The 23986-nt window shown below is 52.3% G+C and overlaps 1 protein-coding gene across 1 annotated transcript in view; it reads left to right on the forward strand.

Moving 5' to 3' along the window:
* Window positions 1–23986, forward strand: part of LOC137353664 (serine-rich adhesin for platelets-like) — a 44983-nt gene that overhangs the window by 2974 nt on the left and 18023 nt on the right. Inside the window, exons 3-13 of the mRNA XM_068020025.1 lie at window positions 791–1164; window positions 1553–1632; window positions 3058–3113; window positions 3526–3777; window positions 5404–5801; window positions 5908–6218; window positions 6821–7050; window positions 7394–7612; window positions 15577–16028; window positions 19504–19516; window positions 20548–20824. Coding sequence (XP_067876126.1) covers window positions 791–1164; window positions 1553–1632; window positions 3058–3113; window positions 3526–3777; window positions 5404–5801; window positions 5908–6218; window positions 6821–7050; window positions 7394–7612; window positions 15577–16028; window positions 19504–19516; window positions 20548–20824 — 2662 coding nt within the window. The remainder of the gene's footprint in view (window positions 1–790; window positions 1165–1552; window positions 1633–3057; window positions 3114–3525; window positions 3778–5403; window positions 5802–5907; window positions 6219–6820; window positions 7051–7393; window positions 7613–15576; window positions 16029–19503; window positions 19517–20547; window positions 20825–23986) is intronic.

Here is a 23986-nt window from a genome sequence, read left to right on the forward strand (position 1 = left end):
ATACCAACAGCAACAGCAACACCAACAGCAACACCAACACCATCGTCAGCACCAACACCAACAGCAGCACCAACACCTGCATCAGCACCAACACCAGCACCAACACCTGCATCAACACCAACACCAACAGCAGCATCAACACCAACAGCAGCACCAACACCAGCATCAGCACCAAAGCCAACATCAGCACCAACACCTGCATCAACATCAGCACCAACACCTGCATCAACCCCAACACCAACAGCAGCTCCAACACCTGCATCAACACCAACACCAACAGCAGCACCAATACCAACAGCAGCATCAACATCAACGGCAGCACCAACACCAACAGCAGTACCAACACCTGCATCAGCACCAACACCTGCATCAGCACCAGCACCAACACCTGCAGCAGCATCAACACCAGCAGCAGCATCAACACCAACGGCAGCACCAACACCTACATCAGCACCAACACCAGCACTGACACCTGCATCAGCACCAACACCAGCACCAACACCTGCAACAACACCAACACCAGCACCAACACGTGCACCAACACCAACACCAGCACCAATACCAACAGCAGCATCAACATCAACGGCAGCACCAACACCAACAGCAGCACCAACACCTGCATCAGCACCAACACCAGCACCGACACCTGCATCAGCACCAACAGCAGCACCAACACCTGCATCAGCACCAACACCTGCATCAACACCAACACCAACAGGAGCATCAACACCAACAGCAGCACCAACACCAATTGCAGCACCAACACCTGCATCAGCAAAAACACCAACAGCATCACCAACACCTGCATCAGCACCAATACCAACACCTGCAACAACACCAACACCAGCACCAACACGTGCATCAACACCAATACCAACAGCAACAGCAACACCAACAGCAACACCAACACCATCGTCAGCACCAACACCAACAGCATCACCAACACCTGCATCAGCACCAATACCAACACCTGCATCAACACGAACAGCAGCACCGACACCTGCATCAGCACCAATAACCACAGCAGCATCAACACAAACACCAGTACCAACACCTCCATCAACACCAACACCAACAGCGGCATCAACACCTGCAACACCATCAACACCTGCATCAACACCAACACCAACAGCAGCACCAACACCTACATCAGCACCAACACCAGCACCGACACCTGCATCAGCACCAACACCAGAAACAACACCAACACCAGCACCAACACCAACAGCAGCATCAACACCAACAGCAGCATCAACACCAACAGCAGCATCAACACCAACACCTGCATCAACACCAACAGCAGCATCAACACCTGCAACAACATCAACAGCAGCACCAACAACTGCATCAACACCAACACCAACAGCAGCATTAACACCAACAGCAGCACCAACACCAACAGCAGCACCAACACCTGCATCAGCACCAACACCAACAGCATCACCAACACCTGCATCAGCACCAATACCAACACCTGCAACAACACCAACAGCAGCACCAACACCTGCATCAACATCAGCACCAACACCTGCATCAACACCAATACCAACAGAAACACCAACAACAACAGCATCACCAACGCCTGCATCAGCACCAATATCAACACCTGCATCAACACTAACACCAACAGCGGCATCAACACCTGCATCACCATCAACAAAAACAGCAGCATCAACATCAACAGCAGCACCAACACCTGCATCAGCACCAAAATCTGCATCAACACCAACACCAACAGCAGCACCAACACCTGCATCAGCACCAACACCAGCACCAACACCTGCATCAACCCAACACCAACAGCAGCACCAACACCTGCATCAACACCAACACCAACAGCAGCACCAATACCAACAGCAGCATCAACATCAACGGCAGCAAGAACACCAACAGCAGCACCAACACCTGCCGCAGCACCAACACCAACAGCAGCACCAACACCTGCATCAGCACCAACACCAGCACCAACACCTGCATCAGCACCAACACCAGCACCAACACCAGCATCAGCACCAAAGCCAACATCAGCATCAACATCAACGGCAGCAAGAACACCAACATCAGCAGCAACACCTGCATCAACCCCAACACCAACAGCAGCTCCAACACCTGCATCAACACCAACACCAACAGCAGCACCAATACCAACAACAGCATCAACATCAACGGCAGCATCAACATCAACGGCAGTACCAACACCAACAGCAGCACCAACACCAACAGCAGCACCAACACCAGCACCAACACCTGCATCAACACCAACACCAGCAGCAGCATCAACACCAACGGCAGCACCAACACCAACAGCAGCACCAACACCAACATCAGCACCAACACCAGCTCCGACACCTGCATCAGCAGCAACACCAGCACCAACACCTGCATCAACACCAACACCTGCAACAACACCAACACCAGCACCAACACGTGCATCAACACCAACACCTACATCAGCACCAACACCAGCACCGACACCTGCATCAGCACCAACACCAGCATCAACACCTGCATCAGCACCAACACCAGCATCAACACCTGCATCAACATCAACACCAACAGCAGCATCAACACCAACAGCAGCATCAACACCTACATCAGCACCAACACCTGCATCAACACCAACACCAGCAGCAGCATCAACACCAACAGCAGCATCAACACCAACAGCAGCACCAACACCTGCATCAACACCAACAGCAGCATCAACACCTACATCAGCATCAACACCTGCATCAGCACCAACACCAACAGCAGCACCAACACCAACAGCAGCACCAACACCAACAGCAGCATCAACACCAACAGCAGCATCAACACCTACATCAGCACCAACACCTGCATCAGCACCAACACCAACAGCAGCATCAACACCTGCATCAGCACCAACACCAACAGCATCACCAACACCTGCATCAGCACCAATACCAACACCTGCAACAACTCCAGCACCAACACCTGCGTCAACATCAGCACCAACACCTGCATCAACACCAACACCAACAGCAACACCAACACCTGCATCAGCACCAACACCAACACCTGCATCAACACGAACAGCAGAACCGACACCTGCATCAGCACCAATACCAACAGCAGCATCAACACAAACACAGGTACCAACACCTGCATCAACACCAACACCAACAGCGGCATCATCTCCTGCATCACCATCAACAACAACAGCAGCATCAACATCAACAGCAGCACCAACACCTGCATCAGCACCAAAATCTGCATCAACACCAACACCAACATCAGCACCAACACCTGCATCAGCACCAACACCAGCATCAACACCTGCAACAACCCCAAAACCAACAGCAGCACCAACACCTGCAACAACACCAACACCAACAGCAGCACCAATACCAACAGCAGCATCAACATCAACGGCATCAAGAACACCAACAGCAGCACCAACACCTGCATCAGCACCAACACCAGCACCAACACCTGCATCAACACCTGCATCAACCCCAACACCAACAGCAGCACCAACACCTGCATCAACACCAACATCAACAGCAGCATCAACATCAACAGCAGCATCAACATCAATGGCAGCACCAACACCAACTGCAGCACCAAAACTTGTATCAGCACCAACACCTGCATCAACATCTGCATCAACCCGAACACCAACAGCAGCACCAACACCTACATCAGCACCAACACCAGCACCGACACCTACATCAGTACCAACACCAGCACCAACACCTGCATCAGCACCAACACCAGCACCAACACCTGCAACAACACCAACACCAGCACCAACACGTGCATCAACACCAACACCTACCTCAGCACCAACACCAGCACCGACACCTACATCAGTACCAACACCAGCACCAACACCTGCATCAGCACCAACACCAGCACCAACACCTACATCAGCACCAGCACCAGCACCGACACCTACATCAGTACCAACACCAGCACCAACACCTGCATCAGCACCAACACCAGCACCAACACCTGCAACAACACCAACACCAGCACCAACACCTGCATCAACACCAACACCAACAGCGGCATCAACACCTGCATCACCACCAACAACAACAGCAGCATCAACATCAACAGCTGCACCAACACCTGCATCAGCACCAAAATCTGCATCAACACCAACACCAACATCAGCACCAACACCTGCATCAGCACCAACACCAGCATCAACACCTGCATCAACCCCAACACCAACAGCAGCACCAACACCTGTATCAGCACCAAAATCTGCATCAACACCAACACCAACATCAGCACCAACACCTGCATCAGCACCAACACCAGCATCAACACGTGCATCAACCCCAACACCAACAGCAGCACCAATACCTGCATCAACACCAACACCAACAGCAGCATCAACATCAACGGCATCAAGAACACCAACAGCAGCACCAACACCTGCATCAGCACCAACACCAGCACCAACACCTGCATCAACACCTGCATCAACCCCAACACCAACAGCAGCACCAACACCTACATCAGCACCAACACCAGCACTGACACCTGCATCAGCACCAACACCAGCACCAACACCTGCAACAACACCAACACCAGCACCAACACGTGCATCAACACCAACACCAGCACCGACACCTGCATCAGCACCAACAGCAGCACCAACACCTGCATCAGCACCAACACCAACAGCAGCATCAACACCAACACCTACCTCAGCACCAACACCAGCACCGACACCTGAATCAGCACCAACAGCAGCACCAACACCTGCATCAACACCAACACCAACAGCAGCATCAACACCAACAGCAGCACCAACACCAACAGCAGCACCAACACCTGCATCAGCACCAACACCAACAGCATCACCAACACCTGCATCAGCACCAATACCAACACCTGCAACAACACCAACACGAGCACCAACACCTGCATCAACATCAGCACCAACACCTGCATCAACACCAATACCAACAGAAACACGAACACCAACAGTTTCACCAACACCTGCATCAGCACCAATACCAACACCTGCATCAACACCAACACCAACAGTGGCATCAACACCTGCATCACCATCAACAACAACAGCAGCATCAACATCAACAGCAGCACCAACACCTTCATAAGCACCAAAATCTGCATCAACACCAACACCAACATCAGCACCAACACCTGCATCAGCACCAACACCAGCATCAACACCTGCATCAACCCCAAAACCAACAGCAGCACCAACACCTGCATCAACACCAACACCAACAGCAGCACCAATACCAACAGCAGCATCAACATCAACGGCATCAAGAACACCAACAGCAGCACCAACACCTGCATCAGCACCAACACCAGCACCAACACCTGCATCAACACCTGCATCAACCCCAACACCAACAGCAGCACCAACACCTGCATCAACACCAACATCAACAGCAGCATCAACATCAACAGCAGCATCAACATCAACGGCAGCACCAACACCAACTGCAGCACCAAAACTTGTATCAGCACCAACACCTGCATCAACATCTGCATCAACCCGAACACCAACAGCAGCACCAACACCTACATCAGCACCAACACCAGCACCGACACCTACATCAGTACCAACACCAGCACCAACACCTGCATCAGCACCAACACCAGCACCAACACCTGCAACAACACCAACACCAGCACCAACACGTGCATCAACACCAACACCTACCTCAGCACCAACACCAGCACCGACACCTACATCAGTACCAACACCTGCACCAACACCTGCATCAGCACCAACACCAGCACCAACACCTACATCAGCACCAACACCAGCACCGACACCTACATCAGTACCAACACCAGCACCAACACCTGCATCAGCACCAACACCAGCACCAACACCTGCAACAACACCAACACCAGCACCAACACCTGCATCAACACCAACACCAACAGCGGCATCAACACCTGCATCACCACCAACAACAACAGCAGCATCAACATCAACAGCAGCACCAACAGCTGCATCAGCACCAAAATCTGCATCAACACCAACACCAACATCAGCACCAACACCTGCATCAGCACCAACACCAGCATCAACACCTGCATCAACCCCAACACCAACAGCAGCACCAACACCTGTATCAGCACCAAAATCTGCATCAACACCAACACCAACATCAGCACCAACACCTGCATCAGCACCAACACCAGCATCAACACCTGCATCAACCCCAACACCAACAGCAGCACCAACACCTGCATCAACACCAACACCAACAGCAGCACCAATACCAAAAGCAGCATCAACATCAACGGCATCAAGAACACCAACAGCAGCACCAACACCTGCATCAGCACCAACACCAGCAAAAAACACCTGCATCAACCCAAACACCAACAGCAGCACCAACACCTACATCAGCACCAACACCAGCACTGACACCTGCATCAGCACCAACACCAGCACCAACACCTGCAACAACACCAACACCAGCACCAACACGTGCATCAACACCAACACCAGCACCGACACCTGCATCAGCACCAACAGCAGCACCAACACCTGCATCAGCACCAACACCAACAGCAGCATCAACACCAACACCTACCTCAGCACCAACACCAGCACCGACACCTGCATCAGCACCAACAGCAGTACCAACACCTGCATCAACACCAACACCAACAGCAGCATCAACACCAACAGCAGCACCAACACCAACAGCAGCACCAACACCTGCATCAGCACCAACACCAACAGCATCACCAACACCTGCATCAGCACCAATACCAACACCTGCAACAACACCAACACCTGCATCAACATCAGCACCAACACCTGCATCAACACCAATACCAACAGAAACACGAACACCAACAGCATCACCAACACCTGCATCAGCACCAATACCAACACCTGCATCAACACCAACACCAACAGCGGCATCAACACCTGCATCACCATCAACAACAACAGCAGCATCAACATCAACAGCAGCACCAACACCTTCATAAGCACCAAAATCTGCATCAACACCAACACCAACATCAGCACCAACACCTGCATCAGCACCAACACCAGCGTCAACACCTGCATCAACCCCAAAACCAACAGCAGCACCAACACCTGCATCAACACCAACACCAGCACCAATACCAACAGCAGCATCAACATCAACGGCATCAAGAACACCAACAGCAGCACCAACACCTGCATCAGCACCAACACCAGCACCAACACCTGCATCAACACCTGCATCAACCCCAACACCAACAGCAGCTCCAACAGCTACACCAGCACCGACACCTACATCAGCACCAACACCTGCATCAGCACCAACACCAGCACCAGCACCAACACCTGCATCAACACCTGCATCAACACCAACATCAACAGCAGCATCAACATCAACAGCAGCATCAACATCAACGGCAGCACCAACACCAACAGCAGCACCAACACTTGTATCAGCACCAACACCTGCATCAACATCTGCATCAACCCGAACACCAACAGCAGCACCAACACCTACATCAGCACCAACACCAGCACCGACACCTACATCAGCACCAACACCTGCATCAACATCTGCATCAACCCGAACACCAACACCAGCACCAACACCTGCAACAACAACAACACCAGCACCAACACGTGCATCAACACCAACACCTACCTCAGCACCAACACCAGAACCAACACCTGCATCAACACCAACACCAACAGCGGCATCAACACCTGCATCACCACCAACAACAACAGCAGCATCAACATCAACAGCAGCACCAACACCTGCATCCGCACCAAAATCTGCATCAACACCAACACCAACATCAGCACCAACACCTGCATCAGCACCAACACCAGCATCAATACCTGCATCAACACCAATACCAACAGCAGCATCAACATCAACGGCAGCAAGAACACCAACAGCAGCACCAACACCTGCATCAGCACCAACACCAGCACCCACACCTGCATCAACACCTGCATCAACCCCAACACCAACAGCAGCACTAACACCTGCATCAACACCAACACTAACAGCAGCATCAACATCAACAACAGCATCAACATCAACGGCAGCACCAACACCAACAGCAGCACCAACACTTGCATCAGCACCAACACCAGCACCAACACCTGCATCAACACCTGCATCAACCCGAACACCAACACCAGCTCCAACACCAACAGCAGCATCAACACCAACAGCAGCACCAACACCTGCATCAGCACCAACACCAGCACCAACAGCAGCCCCAACACCAACAGCAGCACCAACACCTGCATCAGCACCAACACCAGCACCAACACCTGCATCAACACCAACACCAACAGCAGCATCAACACCAACAGCAGCACCAACACCAGCATCAGCACCAAAGCCAACATCAGCACCAACACCTGCATCAACATCAGCACCAACACCTGCATCAACCCCAACACCAACAGCAGCTCCAACACCTGCATCAACACCAACACCAACAGCAGCACCAATACCAACAACAGCATCAACATCAACGGCAGCACCAACACCAACAGCAGCACCAACACCTGCATCAGCACCAACACCTGCATCAGCACCAGCACCAACACCTGCATCAACACCAACACCAGCAGCAGCATCAACACCAACGGCAGCACCAACACCTACATCAGCACCAACACCAGCACTGACACCTGCATCAGCACCAACACCAGCACCAACACCTGCAACAACACCAACACCAGCACCAACACGTGCACCAACACCAACACCAGCACCAATACCAACAGCAGCATCAACATCAACGGCAGCACCAACACCAACAGCAGCACCAACACCTGCATCAGCACCAACACCAGCACCGACACCTGCATCAGCACCAACAGCAGCACCAACACCTGCATCAGCACCAACACCAGCATCAACACCTACATCAACACCAACACCAACAGGAGCATCAACACCAACAGCAGCACCAACACCAATTGCAGCACCAACACCTGCATCAGCAAAAACACCAACAGCATCACCAACACCTGCATCAGCACCAATACCAACACCTGCAACAACACCAACACCAGCACCAACACGTGCATCAACACCAATACCAACAGCAACACCAACACCAACAGCAACACCAACACCATCGTCAGCACCAACACCAACAGCATCACCAACACCTGCATCAGCACCAATAGCAACACCTGCATCAACACGAACAGCAGCACCGACACCTGCATCAGCACCAATAACCACAGCAGCATCAACACAAACACCAGTACCAACACCTCCATCAACACCAACACCAACAGCGGCATCAACACCTGCATCACCATCAACACCTGCATCAACACCAACACCAACAGCAGCACCAACACCTACATCAGCACCAACACCAGCACCGACACCTGCATCAGCACCAACACCAGCAACAACACCAACACCAGCACCAACACGTGCATCAACACCAACACCAACAGCAGCATCAACACCAACAGCAGCATCAACACCAACACCTGCATCAACACCAACAGCAGCATCAACACCTGCAACAACATCAACAGCAGCACCAACAACTGCATCAACACCAACACCAACAGCAGCATTAACACCAACAGCAGCACCAACACCAACAGCAGCACCAACACCTGCATCAGCACCAACACCATCACCAACACCTGCATCAGCACCAATACCAACACCTGCAACAACACCAACACCAGCACCAACACCTGCATCAACATCAGCACCAACACCTGCATCAACACCAATACCAACAGAAACACCAACAACAACAGCATCACCAACGCCTGCATCAGCACCAATATCAACACCTGCATCAACACCAACACCAACTGCGGCATCAACACCTGCATCACCATCAACAAAAACAGCAGCATCAACATTAACAGCAGCACCAACACCTGCATCAGCACCAAAATCTGCATCAACACCAACACCAACACCAGCACCAACACCTGCATCAACCCAACACCAACAGCAGCACCAACACCTGCATCAACACCAACACCAACAGCAGCACCAATACCAACAGCAGCATCAACATCAACGGCAGCAAGAACACCAACAGCAGCACCAACACCTGCCGCAGCACCAACACCAACAGCAGCACCAACACCTGCATCAACACCAACACCAGCACCAACACCTGCATCAGCACCAACACCAGCACCAACACCAGCATCAGCACCAAAGCCAACATCAGCACCAACACCTGCATCAACATCAGCAGCAACACCTGCATCAACCCCAACACCAACAGCAGCTCCAACACCTGCATCAACACCAACACCAACAGCAGCACCAATACCAACAACAGCATCAACATCAACGGCAGCATCAACATCAACGGCAGCACCAACACCAACAGCAGCACCAACACCAACACCAGCACCAACACCTGCATCAACACCAACACCAGCAGCAGCATCAACACCAACGGCAGCACCAACACCAACAGCAGCACCAACACCAACATCAGCACCAACACCAGCACCGACACCTGCATCAGCAGCAACACCAGCACCAACACCTGCATCAACACCAACACCTGCAACAACACCAACAACAGCACCAACACGTGCATCAACACCAACACCTACATCAGCACCAACACCAGCACCGACACCTACATCAGCACCAACACCAGCACCGACACCTGCATCAGCACCAACACCAGCATCAACACCTGCATCAGCACCAACACCAGCATCAACACCTGCATCAACACCAACACCAACAGCAGCATCAACACCAACAGCAGCATCAACACCAACAGCAGCATCAACACCAACAGCAGCGTCAACACCTACATCAGCACCAACACCTGCATCAACACCAACACCAACAGCAGCATCAACACCAACAGCAGCATCAACACCAACAGCAGCACCAACACCTGCATCAACACCAACAGCAGCATCAACACCTACATCAGCACCAACACCTGCATCAGCACCAACACCTGCATCAGCACCAACACCTGCATCAGCACCAACACCAACAGCAGCACCAACACCAACAGCAGCATCAACACCTACATCAGCACCAACACCTACATCAGCACCAACACCAACTGCAGCATCAACACCTGCATCAGCACCAACACCAACAGCATCACCAACACCTGCATCAGCACCAATACCAACACCTGCAACAACTCCAGCACCAACACCTGCATCAACACCAACACCAACAGCAACACCAACACCTGCATCAGCACCAACACCAACACCTGCATCAACACGAACAGCAGAACCGACACCTGCATCAGCACCAATACCAACAGCAGCATCAACACAAACACCAGTACCAACACCTGCATCAACACCAACAGCAGCACCAACACCTGCATCAACATCAGCACCAACACCTGCATCAACACCAATACCAACAGAAACACCAACAACAACAGCATCACCAACGCCTGCATCAGCACCAATATCAACACCTGCATCAACACCAACACCAACAGCGGCATCAACACCTGCATCACCATCAACAAAAACAGCAGCATCAACATCAACAGCAGCACCAACAGCTGCATCAGCACCAAAATCTGCATCAACACCAACACCAACAGCAGCACCAACACCTGCATCAGCACCAACACCAGCACCAACACCTGCATCAACCCAACACCAACAGCAGCACCAACACCTGCATCAACACCAACACCAACAGCAACACCAACACCTGCATCAGCACCAACACCTGCATCAACACGAACAGCAGAACCGACACCTGCATCAGCACCAATACCAACAGCAGCATCAACACAAACACCAGTACCAACACCTGCATCAACACCAACAGCAGCACCAACACCTGCATCAACATCAGCACCAACACCTGCATCAACACCAATACCAACAGAAACACCAACAACAACAGCATCACCAACGCCTGCATCAGCACCAATATCAACACCTGCATCAACACCAACACCAACAGCGGCATCAACACCTGCATCACCATCAACAAAAACAGCAGCATCAACATCAACAGCAGCACCAACACCTGCATCAGCACCAAAATCTGCATCAACACCAACACCAACAGCAGCACCAACACCTGCATCAGCACCAACACCAGCACCAACACCTGCATCAACCCAACACCAACAGCAGCACCAACACCTGCATCAACACCAACACCAACAGCAGCACCAATACCAACAGCAGCATCAACATCAACGGCAGCAAGAACACCAACAGCAGCACCAACACCTGCCGCAGCACCAACACCAACAGCTACACCAACACCTGCATCAGCACCAACACCAGCACCAACACCTGCATCAGCACCAACACCAGCACCAACACCAGCATCAGCACCAAAGCCAACATCAGCACCAACACCTGCATCAACATCAGCAGCAACACCTGCATCAACCCCAACACCAACAGCAGCTCCAACACCTGCATCAACACCAACACCAGCAGCAGCATCAACACCAACGGCAGCACCAACACCAACAGCAGCACCAACACCAACATCAGCACCAACACCAGCACCGACACCTGCATCAGCAGCAACACCAGCACCAACACCTGCATCAACACCAACACCTGCAACAACACCAACAACAGCACCAACACGTGCATCAACACCAACACCTACATCAGCACCAACACCAGCACCGACACCTGCATCAGCACCAACACCAGCATCAACACCTGCATCAGCACCAACACCAGCATCAACACCTGCATCAACACCAACACCAACAGCAGCATCAACACCAACAGCAGCATCAACACCAACAGCAGCATCAACACCAACAGCAGCATCAACACCAACAGCAGCATCAACACCAACAGCAGCATCAACACCTACATCAGCACCAATACCTGCATCAACACCAACACCAACAGCAGCATCAACACCAACAGCAGCATCAACACCAACAGCAGCACCAACACCTGCATCAACACCAACAGCAGCATCAACACCTACATCAGCATCAACACCTACATCAGCACCAACACCTGCATCAGCACCAACACCTGCATCAGCACCAACACCAACAGCAGCACCAACACCAACAGCAGCATCAACACCAACAGCAGCATCAACACCTGCATCAGCACCAACACCTGCATCAGCACCAACACCAACTGCAGCATCAACACCTGCATCAGCACCAACACCAACAGCATCACCAACACCTGCATCAGCACCAATACCAACACCTGCAACAACTCCAGCACCAACACCTGCATCAACATCAGCACCAACACCTGCATCAACACCAACACCAACAGCAACACCAACACCTGCATCAGCACCAACACCAACACCTGCATCAACACGAACAGCAGAACCGACACCTGCATCAGCACCAATACCAACAGCAGCATCAACACAAACACCAGTACCAACACCTGCATCAACACCAACAGCAGCATCAACACCTGCAACAACATCAACAGCAGCACCAACAACTGCATCAACACCAACACCAACAGCAGCATTAACACCAACAGCAGCACCAACACCAACAGCAGCACCAACACCTGCATCAGCACCAACACCAACAGCATCACCAACACCTGCATCAGCACCAATACCAACACCTGCAACAACACCAACACCAGCACCAACACCTGCATCAACATCAGCACCAACACCTGCATCAACACCAATACCAACAGAAACACCAACAACAACAGCATCACCAACGCCTGCATCAGCACCAATATCAACACCTGCATCAACACCAACACCAACAGCGGCATCAACACCTGCATCACCATCAACAAAAACAGCAGCATCAACATCAACAGCAGCACCAACACCTGCATCAGCACCAAAATCTGCATCAACACCAACACCAACAGCAGCACCAACACCTGCATCAGCACCAACAGCAGCACCAACACCTGCATCAACCCAACACCAACAGCAGCACCAACACCTGCATCAACACCAACACCAACAGCAGCACCAATACCAACAGCAGCATCAACATCAACGGCAGCAAGAACACCAACAGCAGCACCAACACCTGCCGCAGCACCAACACCAACAGCAGCACCAACACCTGCATCAGCACCAACACCAGCACCAACACCTGCATCAGCACCAACACCAGCACCAACACCAGCATCAGCACCAAAGCCAACATCAGCACCAACACCTGCATCAACATCAGCAGCAACACCTGCATCAACCCCAACACCAACAGCAGCTCCAACACCTGCATCAACACCAACACCAACAGCAGCACCAATACCAACAACAGCATCAACATCAACGGCAGCATCAACATCAACGGCAGCACCAACACCAACAGCAGCACCAACACCAACAGCAGCACCAACACCAGCACCAACACCTGCATCAACACCAACACCAGCAGCAGCATCAACACCAACGGCAGCACCAACACCAACAGCAGCACCAACACCAACATCAGCACCAACACCAGCACCGACACCTGCATCAGCAGCAACACCAGCACCAACACCTGCATCAACACCAACACCTGCAACAACACCAACAACAGCACCAACACGTGCATCAACACCAACACCTACATCAGCACCAACACCAGCACCGACACCTGCATCAGCACCAACACCAGCATCAACACCTGCATCAGCACCAACACCAGCATCAACACCTGCATCAACACCAACACCAACAGCAGCATCAACACCAACAGCAGCATCAACACCAACAGCAGCATCAACACCAACAGCAGCATCAACACCTACATCAGCACCAACACCTGCATCAACACCAACACCAACAGCAGCATCAACACCAACAGCAGCATCAACACCAACAGCCGCACCAACACCTGCATCAACACCAACAGCAGCATCAACACCTACATCAGCATCAACACCTGCATCAGCACCAACACCTGCATCAGCACCAACACCTGCATCAGCACCAACACCAACAGCAGCACCAACACCAACAGCAGCATCAACACCAACAGCAGCATCAACACCTACATCAGCACCAACACCTGCATCAGCACCAACACCAACTGCAGCATCAACACCTGCATCAGCACCAACACCAACAGCATCACCAACACCTGCATCAGCACCAATACCAACACCTGCAACAACTCCAGCACCAACACCTGCATCAACATCAGCACCAACACCTGCATCAACACCAACACCAACAGCAACACCAACACCTGCATCAGCACCAACACCAACACCTGCATCAACACAAACACCAGTACCAACACCTGCATCAACACCAACACCAACAGCGGCATCATCTCCTGCATCACCATCAACAACAACAGCAGCATCAACATCAACAGCAGCACCAACACCTGCATCAGCACCAAAATCTGCATCAACACCAACACCAACATCAGCACCAACACCTGCATCAGCACCAACACCAGCATCAACACCTGCAACAACCCCAAAACCAACAGCAGCACCAACACCTGCATCAACACCAATACCAACAGCAGCACCAATACCAACAGCAGCATCAACATCAACGGCATCAAGAACACCAACAGCAGCACCAACACCTGCATCAGCACCAACACCAGCACCAACACCTGCATCAACCCCAACACCAACAGCAGCACCAACACCTGCATCAACACCAACATCAACAGCAGCATCAACATCAACAGCAGCATCAACATCAACGGCAGCACCAACAACAACTGCAGCACCAAAACTTGTATCAGCACCAACACCTGCATCAACATCTGCATCAACCCGAACACCAACAGCAGCACCAACACCTACATCAGTACCAACACCAGCACCGACACCTACATCAGTACCAACACCAGCACCAACACCTGCATCAGCACCAACACCAGCACCAACACCTGCAACAACACCAACACCAGCACCAACACGTGCATCAACACCAACACCTACCTCAGCACCAACACCAGCACCGACACCTACATCAGTACCAACACCAGCACCAACACCTGCATCAGCACCAACACCAGCACCAACACCTACATCAGCACCAACACCAGCACCGACACCTACATCAGTACCAACACCAGCACCAACACCTGCATCAGCACCAACACCAGCACCAACACCTGCAACAACACCAACACCAGCACCAACACCTGCATCAACACCAACACCAACAGCGGCATCAACACCTGCATCACCACCAACAACAACAGCAGCATCAAAATCAACAGCAGCACCAACACCTGCATCAGCACCAAAATCTGCATCAACACCAACACCAACATCAGCACCAACACCTGCATCAGCACCAACACCAGCATCAACACCTGCATCAACCCCAACACCAACAGCAGCACCAACACCTGTATCAGCACCAAAATCTGCATCAACACCAACACCAACATCAGCACCAACACCTGCATCAGCACCAACACCAGCATCAACACCTGCATCAACCCCAACACCAACAGCAGCACCAACACCTGCATCAACACCAACACCAACAGCAGCACCAATACCAACAGCAGCATCAACATCAACGGCATCAAGAACACCAACAGCAGCACCAACACTTGCATCAGCACCAACACCAGCACCAACACCTGCATCAACACCTGCATCAACCCCAACACCAACAGCAGCACCAACACTTGCATCAGCACCAACACCAGCAGCAACACCTGTATCAACACCTGCATCAACCCGAACACCAACAGCAGCACCAACACCTACATCAGCACCAACACCAGCACCGACACCTGCATCAGCACCAACACCAGCACCAACACCTGCAACAACACCAACACCAGCACCAACACGTGCACCAACACCAACACCTACCTCAGCACCAACACCAGTACCAACACCTGCATCACCACCAACAACAACAGCAGCATCAACATCAACAGCAGCACCAACACCTGCATCAGCACCAAAATCTGCATCAACACCAACACCAACATCAGCACCAACACCTGCATCAGCACCAACACCAGCATCAACACCTGCATCAACCCCAACACCAACAGCAGCACCAACACCTGCATCAACACCAACACCAACATCAGCACCAACACCTGCATCAGCACCAACACCAGCATCAACACCTGCATCAACCCCAACACCAACAGCAGCACCAACACCTGTATCAGCACCAAAATCTGCATCAACACCAACACCAACATCAGCACCAACACCTGCATCAGCACCAACACCAGCATCAACACCTGCATCAACCCCAACACCAACAGCAGCACCAACACCTGCATCAACACCAACACCAACAGCAGCACCAATACCAACAGCAGCATCAACATCAACGGCATCAAGAACACCAACAGCAGCAGCAACACTTGCATCAGCACCAACACCAGCACCAACACCTGCATCAACACCTGCATCAACCCCAACACCAACAGCAGCACCAACACTTGCATCAGCACCAACACCAGCAGCAACACCTGTATCAACACCTGCATCAACCCGAACACCAACAGCAGCACCAACACCTACATCAGCACCAACACCAGCACCGACACCTGCATCAGCACCAACACCAGCACCAACACCTGCAACAACACCAACACCAGCACCAACACGTGCACCAACACCAACACCTACCTCAGCACCAACACCAGTACCAACACCTGCATCACCACCAACAACAACAGCAGCATCAACATCAACAGCAGCACCAACACCTGCATCAGCACCAAAATCTGCATCAACACCAACACCAACATCAGCACCAACACCTGCATCAGCACCAACACCAGCATCAACACCTGCATCAACCCCAACACCAACAGCAGCACCAACACCTGCATCAACACGAACACCAACAGCAGCACCAATACCAACAGCAGCATCAACATCAACGGCATCAAGAACACCAACAGCAGCACCAACACCTGCATCAGCACCAACACCAGCACCCACACCTACACCAACACCAGCAGCAGCATGAACACCAACAGCAGCACCAACACCAACAGCAGCACCAACACCTGCATCAGCACCAACACCAGCACCAACACCTGCATCAACACCTGCATCAACCCGAACACCAACAGCAGCACCAACACCTACATCAGCACGAACACCAGCACCGCCACCTGCATCAGCACCAACACCAGCACCAACACCTGCAACAACACCAACACCAGCTTCAACACCAACAGCAGCTTCAACACCAACAGCAGCACCAACACCTGCATCAGCACCAACACCAGCACCAACACCTGCATCAGCACCAACAACAGCACCAACACCTGCATCAACACCAACACCAGCAGCAGCATCAACACCAACAGCAGCACCAACACCAGCATCAGCATCAGCACCAAAGCCAACATCAGCACCAACACCTGCTTCAACATCAGCACCAACACCTGCATCAACACCAACACCAGCAGCAGCATCAACATCAACGGCAGCACCAACACCAACAGCAGCACCAACACCTGCATCAGCACCAACACCAGCACCAACACCTGCATCAACACCCACACCAGCAGCAGCATCAACACCAATGGCAGCACCAACACCAACAGCAGCACCAACACCTACATCAGCACCAACACCAGCGCCAACACCTGCAACAACACCAACGCCAGCACCAACACGTGCATCAACACCAACACCAGCACCAACACCTACATCAGCACCAACACCAGCACCGACACCTGCATCAGCACCAACACCAGCACCAACACCTGCATCAACACCAGCATCAACACCTGCATCAACCGCAACACCAACAGCAGCATCAACACCAACAGCAGCACCAACACCTGCATCAGCACCAACACCAGCACCAACACTAGCAGCAGCATCAACACCAGCAGCAGCATCAACACCAACGGCAGCTCCAACACCAACAGCAGCACCAACACCTACATCAGCACCAACACCAGCACCGACACCTGCATCAGCACGAACACCAGCACCAACACCTGCAACAACACCAACACCAACAGCAGCACCAACACCTACATCAGCACCAACACCAGCACCGACACCTGCATCAGCACCAACACCAGCACCAACACCTGCATCAACACCAACACCAGCAGCAGCATCAACACCAACGGCAGCACCAACACCAACAGCAGCACCAACACCTACATCAGCACCAACACCAGCACCGACACCTGCATCAACACCAACACCAACAGCGGCATCAACACCTGCATCACCATCAACAACAACAGCAGCATCAACAGCAGCACCAACACCTGCATCAGCACAAAAATCTGCATCAACACCAACACCAACAGCAGCACCAATACCAACAGCAGCACCAATACCAACAGCAGCATCAACATCAACGGCAGCATCAACATCAACGGCAGCACCAACATCAACGGCAGCACCAACACCAACAGCAACACCTGCATCAACATCTGCATCAACCCGAACACCAACAGCAGCACCAACACCTGCATCAGCACCAACACCAGCACCGACACCTACATCAGCACCAACACCAGCACCGACACCTGCATCAGCACCAACACCAGCACCAACACCTGCAACAACACCAACACCAGCAGCAACACGTGCATCAACACCAACACCTACCTCTGCACCAACACCAGCACCGCCACCTGCGTCAGCACCAACAGCAGCACCAACACCTGCATCAGCACCAACACCAGCATCAACACCTGCATCAACACCAACACCAACAGCAGCATCAACACCAACACCAACAGCAGCACCAACACCAACAGCAGCACCAACACCTGCATCAGCACCAACACCAACAGCATCACCAACACCTGCATCAGCACCAATACCAATACCTGCAACAACACCAACAGCAGCACCAACACCTGCATCAGCACCAACACCAACACCAGCACCAACACCTGCATCAACACCAGCACCAACACCTGCATCAACATCAGCACCAACACCTGCATCAACACCAATACCAACAGCAACACCAACACCAACAGCAACACCAACACCTGCATCAGCACCAACACCAACAGCATCACCAACACCTGCATCAGCACCAATAGCAACACCTGCATCAACACGAACAGCAGCACCGACACCTGCATCAGCACCAATACCAACAGCAGCATCAACACAAACACCAGTACCAACACCTGCATCAACACCAATACCAACAGCGGCATCAACACATGCATCACCATCAAAAACAACAGCAGCATCAACATCAACATCAACAGCAGCACCAACACCTGCATCAGCACCAAAATCTGCATCAACACCAACACCAACATCAGTACCAACACCTGCATCAGCACCAACACCAGCATCAACACCTGCATCAACCCCAACACCGACAGCAGTACCAACACCTGCATCAACACCAACACCAACGGCAGCACCAACACCAACAGCAGCACCAACACCTGCATCAACACCAACACCAACAGCGGCATCAACACCTGCATCACCATCAACAACAACAGCAGCATCAACAGCAGCACCAACACCTGCATCAGCACCAAAATCTGCATCAACACCAACACCAACAGCAGCACCAATACCAACAGCAGCACCAATACCAACAGCAGCACCAATACCAACAGCAGCACCAACATCAACAGCAGCATCAACATCAACGGCAGCATCAACATCAACGGCAGCATCAACATCAACGGCAGCACCAACATCAACGGCAGCACCAACATCAATGGCAGCACCAACACCAACAGCAACACCTGCATCAACATCTGCATCAACCCGAACACCAACAGCAGCACCAACACCTGCATCAGCACCAACACCAGCACCGACACCTACATCAGCACCAACACCAGCACCGACACCTGCATCAGCACCAACACCAGCACCAACACCTGCAACAACACCAACGCCAGCAGCAACACGTGCATCAACACCAACACCTACCTCTGCACCAACACCAGCACCGCCACCTGCGTCAGCACCAACAGCAGCACCAACACCTGCATCAGCACCAACACCAGCATCAACACCTGCATCAACACCAACACCAACAGCAGCATCAACACCAACACCAACAGCAGCACCAACACCAACAGCAGCACCAACACCTGCATCAGCACCAACAGCATCACCAACACCTGCATCAGCACCAATACCAATACCTGCAACAACACCAACACCAGCACCAACACCTGCATCAACACCAGCACCAACACCTGCATCAACATCAGCACCAACACCTGCATCAACATCAGCACCAACACCTGCATCAACACCAATACCAACAGCAACACCAACACCAACAGCAACACCAACACCTGCATCAGCACCAACACCAACAGCATCACCAACACCTGCATCAGCACCAATACCAACACCTGCATCAACACGAACAGCAGAACCGACACCTGCATCAGCACCAATACCAAAAGCAGCATCAACACAAACACCAGTACCAACACCTGCATCAACACCAATACCAACAGCGGCATCAACACCTGCATCACCATCAACAACAACAGCAGCATCAACATAAACAGCAGCACCAACACCTGCATCAGCACCAAAATCTGCATCAACACCAACACCAACATCAGTACCAACACCTGCATCAGCACCAACACCAGCATCAACACCTGCATCAACCCCAACACCGACAGCAGTACCAACACCTGCATCAACACCAACACCAACAGCAGCACCAATACCAACAGCAGCATCAACATCAACGGCAGCACCAACACCAACAGCAGCACCAACACCTGCATCAGCACCAACACCAACAGCATCACCAACACCAGCACCAACACCAGCATCAACACCAGCACCAACACCAGCACCAACACCTGCTTCAACATCAGCACCAACACCTGCATCAACACCAACACCAGCAGCAGCATCAACACCAACGGCAGCACCAACACCAACAGCAGCACCAACACCTGCATCAGCACCAACACCAGCAGCAGCATCAACACCAACGGCAGCACCAACACCAGCACCAACACCTGCTTCAACATCAGCACCAACACCTGCATCAACACCAACACCAGCAGCAGCATCAACACCAACGGCAGCACCAACACCAACACCAGCACCAACACCTGCATCAACACCCACACCAGCAGCAGCATCAACACCAACGGCAGCACCAACACCAACAGCAGCACCAACACCTACATCAGCACCAACACCAGCGCCAACACCTGCAACAACACCAACGCCAGCACCAACACGTGCATCAACACCAACACCAGCACCAACACCTACATCAGCACCAACACCAGCACCGACACCTGCATCAGCACCAACACCAGCACCAACACCTGCATCAACACCAGCATCAACACCTGCATCAACCGCAACACCAACAGCAGCATCAACACCAACAGCAGCACCAACACCTGCATCAGCACCAACACCAGCACCAACACTAGCAGCAGCATCAACACCAGCAGCAGCATCAACACCTACATCAGCACCAACACCAGCACCGACACCTGCATCAGCACGAACACCAGCACCAACACCTGCAACAACACCAACACCAACAGCAGCACCAACACCTACATCAGCACCAACACCAGCACCGACACCTGCATCAGCACCAACACCAGCACCAACACCTGCATCAACACCAACACCAGCAGCAGCATCAACACCAACGGCAGCACCAACACCAACAGCAGCACCAACACCTACATCAGCACCAACACCAGCACCGACTCCTGCATCAACACCAACACCAACAGCGGCATCAACACCTGCATCACCATCAACAACAACAGCAGCATCAACAGCAGCACCAACACCTGCATCAGCACCAAAATCTGCATCAACACCAACACCAACAGCAGCACCAATACCAACAGCAGCACCAATACCAACAGCAGCATCAACATCAACGGCAGCATCAACATCAACGGCAGCACCAACATCAACGGCAGCACCAACACCAACAGCAACACCTGCATCAACATCTGCATCAACCCGAACACCAACAGCAGCACCAACACCTGCATCAGCACCAACACCAGCACCGACACCTACATCAGCACCAACACCAGCACCGACACCTGCATCAGCACCAACACCAGCACCAACACCTGCAACAACACCAACACCAGCAGCAACACGTGCATCAACACCAACACCTACCTCTGCACCAACACCAGCACCGCCACCTGCGTCAGCACCAACAGCAGCACCAACACCTGCATCAGCACCAACACCAGCATCAACACCTGCATCAACACCAACACCAACAGCAGCATCAACACCAACACCAACAGCAGCACCAACACCAACAGCAGCACCAACACCTGCATCAGCACCAACACCAACAGCATCACCAACACCTGCATCAGCACCAATACCAATACCTGCAACAACACCAACACCAGCACCAACACCTGCATCAACACCAGCACCAACACCTGCATCAACATCAGCACCAACACCTGCATCAACACCAATACCAACAGCAACACCAACACCAACAGCAACACCAACACCTGCATCAGCACCAACACCAACAGCATCACCAACACCTGCATCAGCACCAATACCAACACCTGCATCAACACGAACAGCAGAACCGACACCTGCATCAGCACCAATACCAACAGCAGCATCAACACAAACACCAGTACCAACACCTGCATCAACACCAATACCAACAGCGGCATCAACACCTGCATCACCATCAACAACAACAGCAGCATCAACATAAACAGCAGCACCAACACCTGCATCAGCACCAAAATCTGCATCAACACCAACACCAACATCAGTACCAACACCTGCATCAGCACCAACACCAGCATCAACACCTGCATCAACCCCAACACCGACAGCAGCACCAATACCAACAGCAGCATCAACATCAACGGCAGCACCAACACCAACAGCAGCACCAACACCTGCATCAACACCTGCATCAACCCCAACACCAACAGCAGCACCAACACCTGCATCAACAGCAGCACCAATACCAACAGCAGCATCAACATCAACGGCATCAAGAACACCAACAGCAGCACCAACACCTGCATCAACACCTGCATCAACCCCAACCCCAACAGCAGCACCAACACCTGCATCAACACCAACACCAACAGCAGCACCAATACCAAC

Source organism: Heterodontus francisci, chromosome 3 (assembly GCF_036365525.1).
Source record: "Heterodontus francisci isolate sHetFra1 chromosome 3, sHetFra1.hap1, whole genome shotgun sequence".
In the NCBI taxonomy this organism is placed as follows: Eukaryota; Metazoa; Chordata; class Chondrichthyes; order Heterodontiformes; family Heterodontidae; genus Heterodontus; species Heterodontus francisci.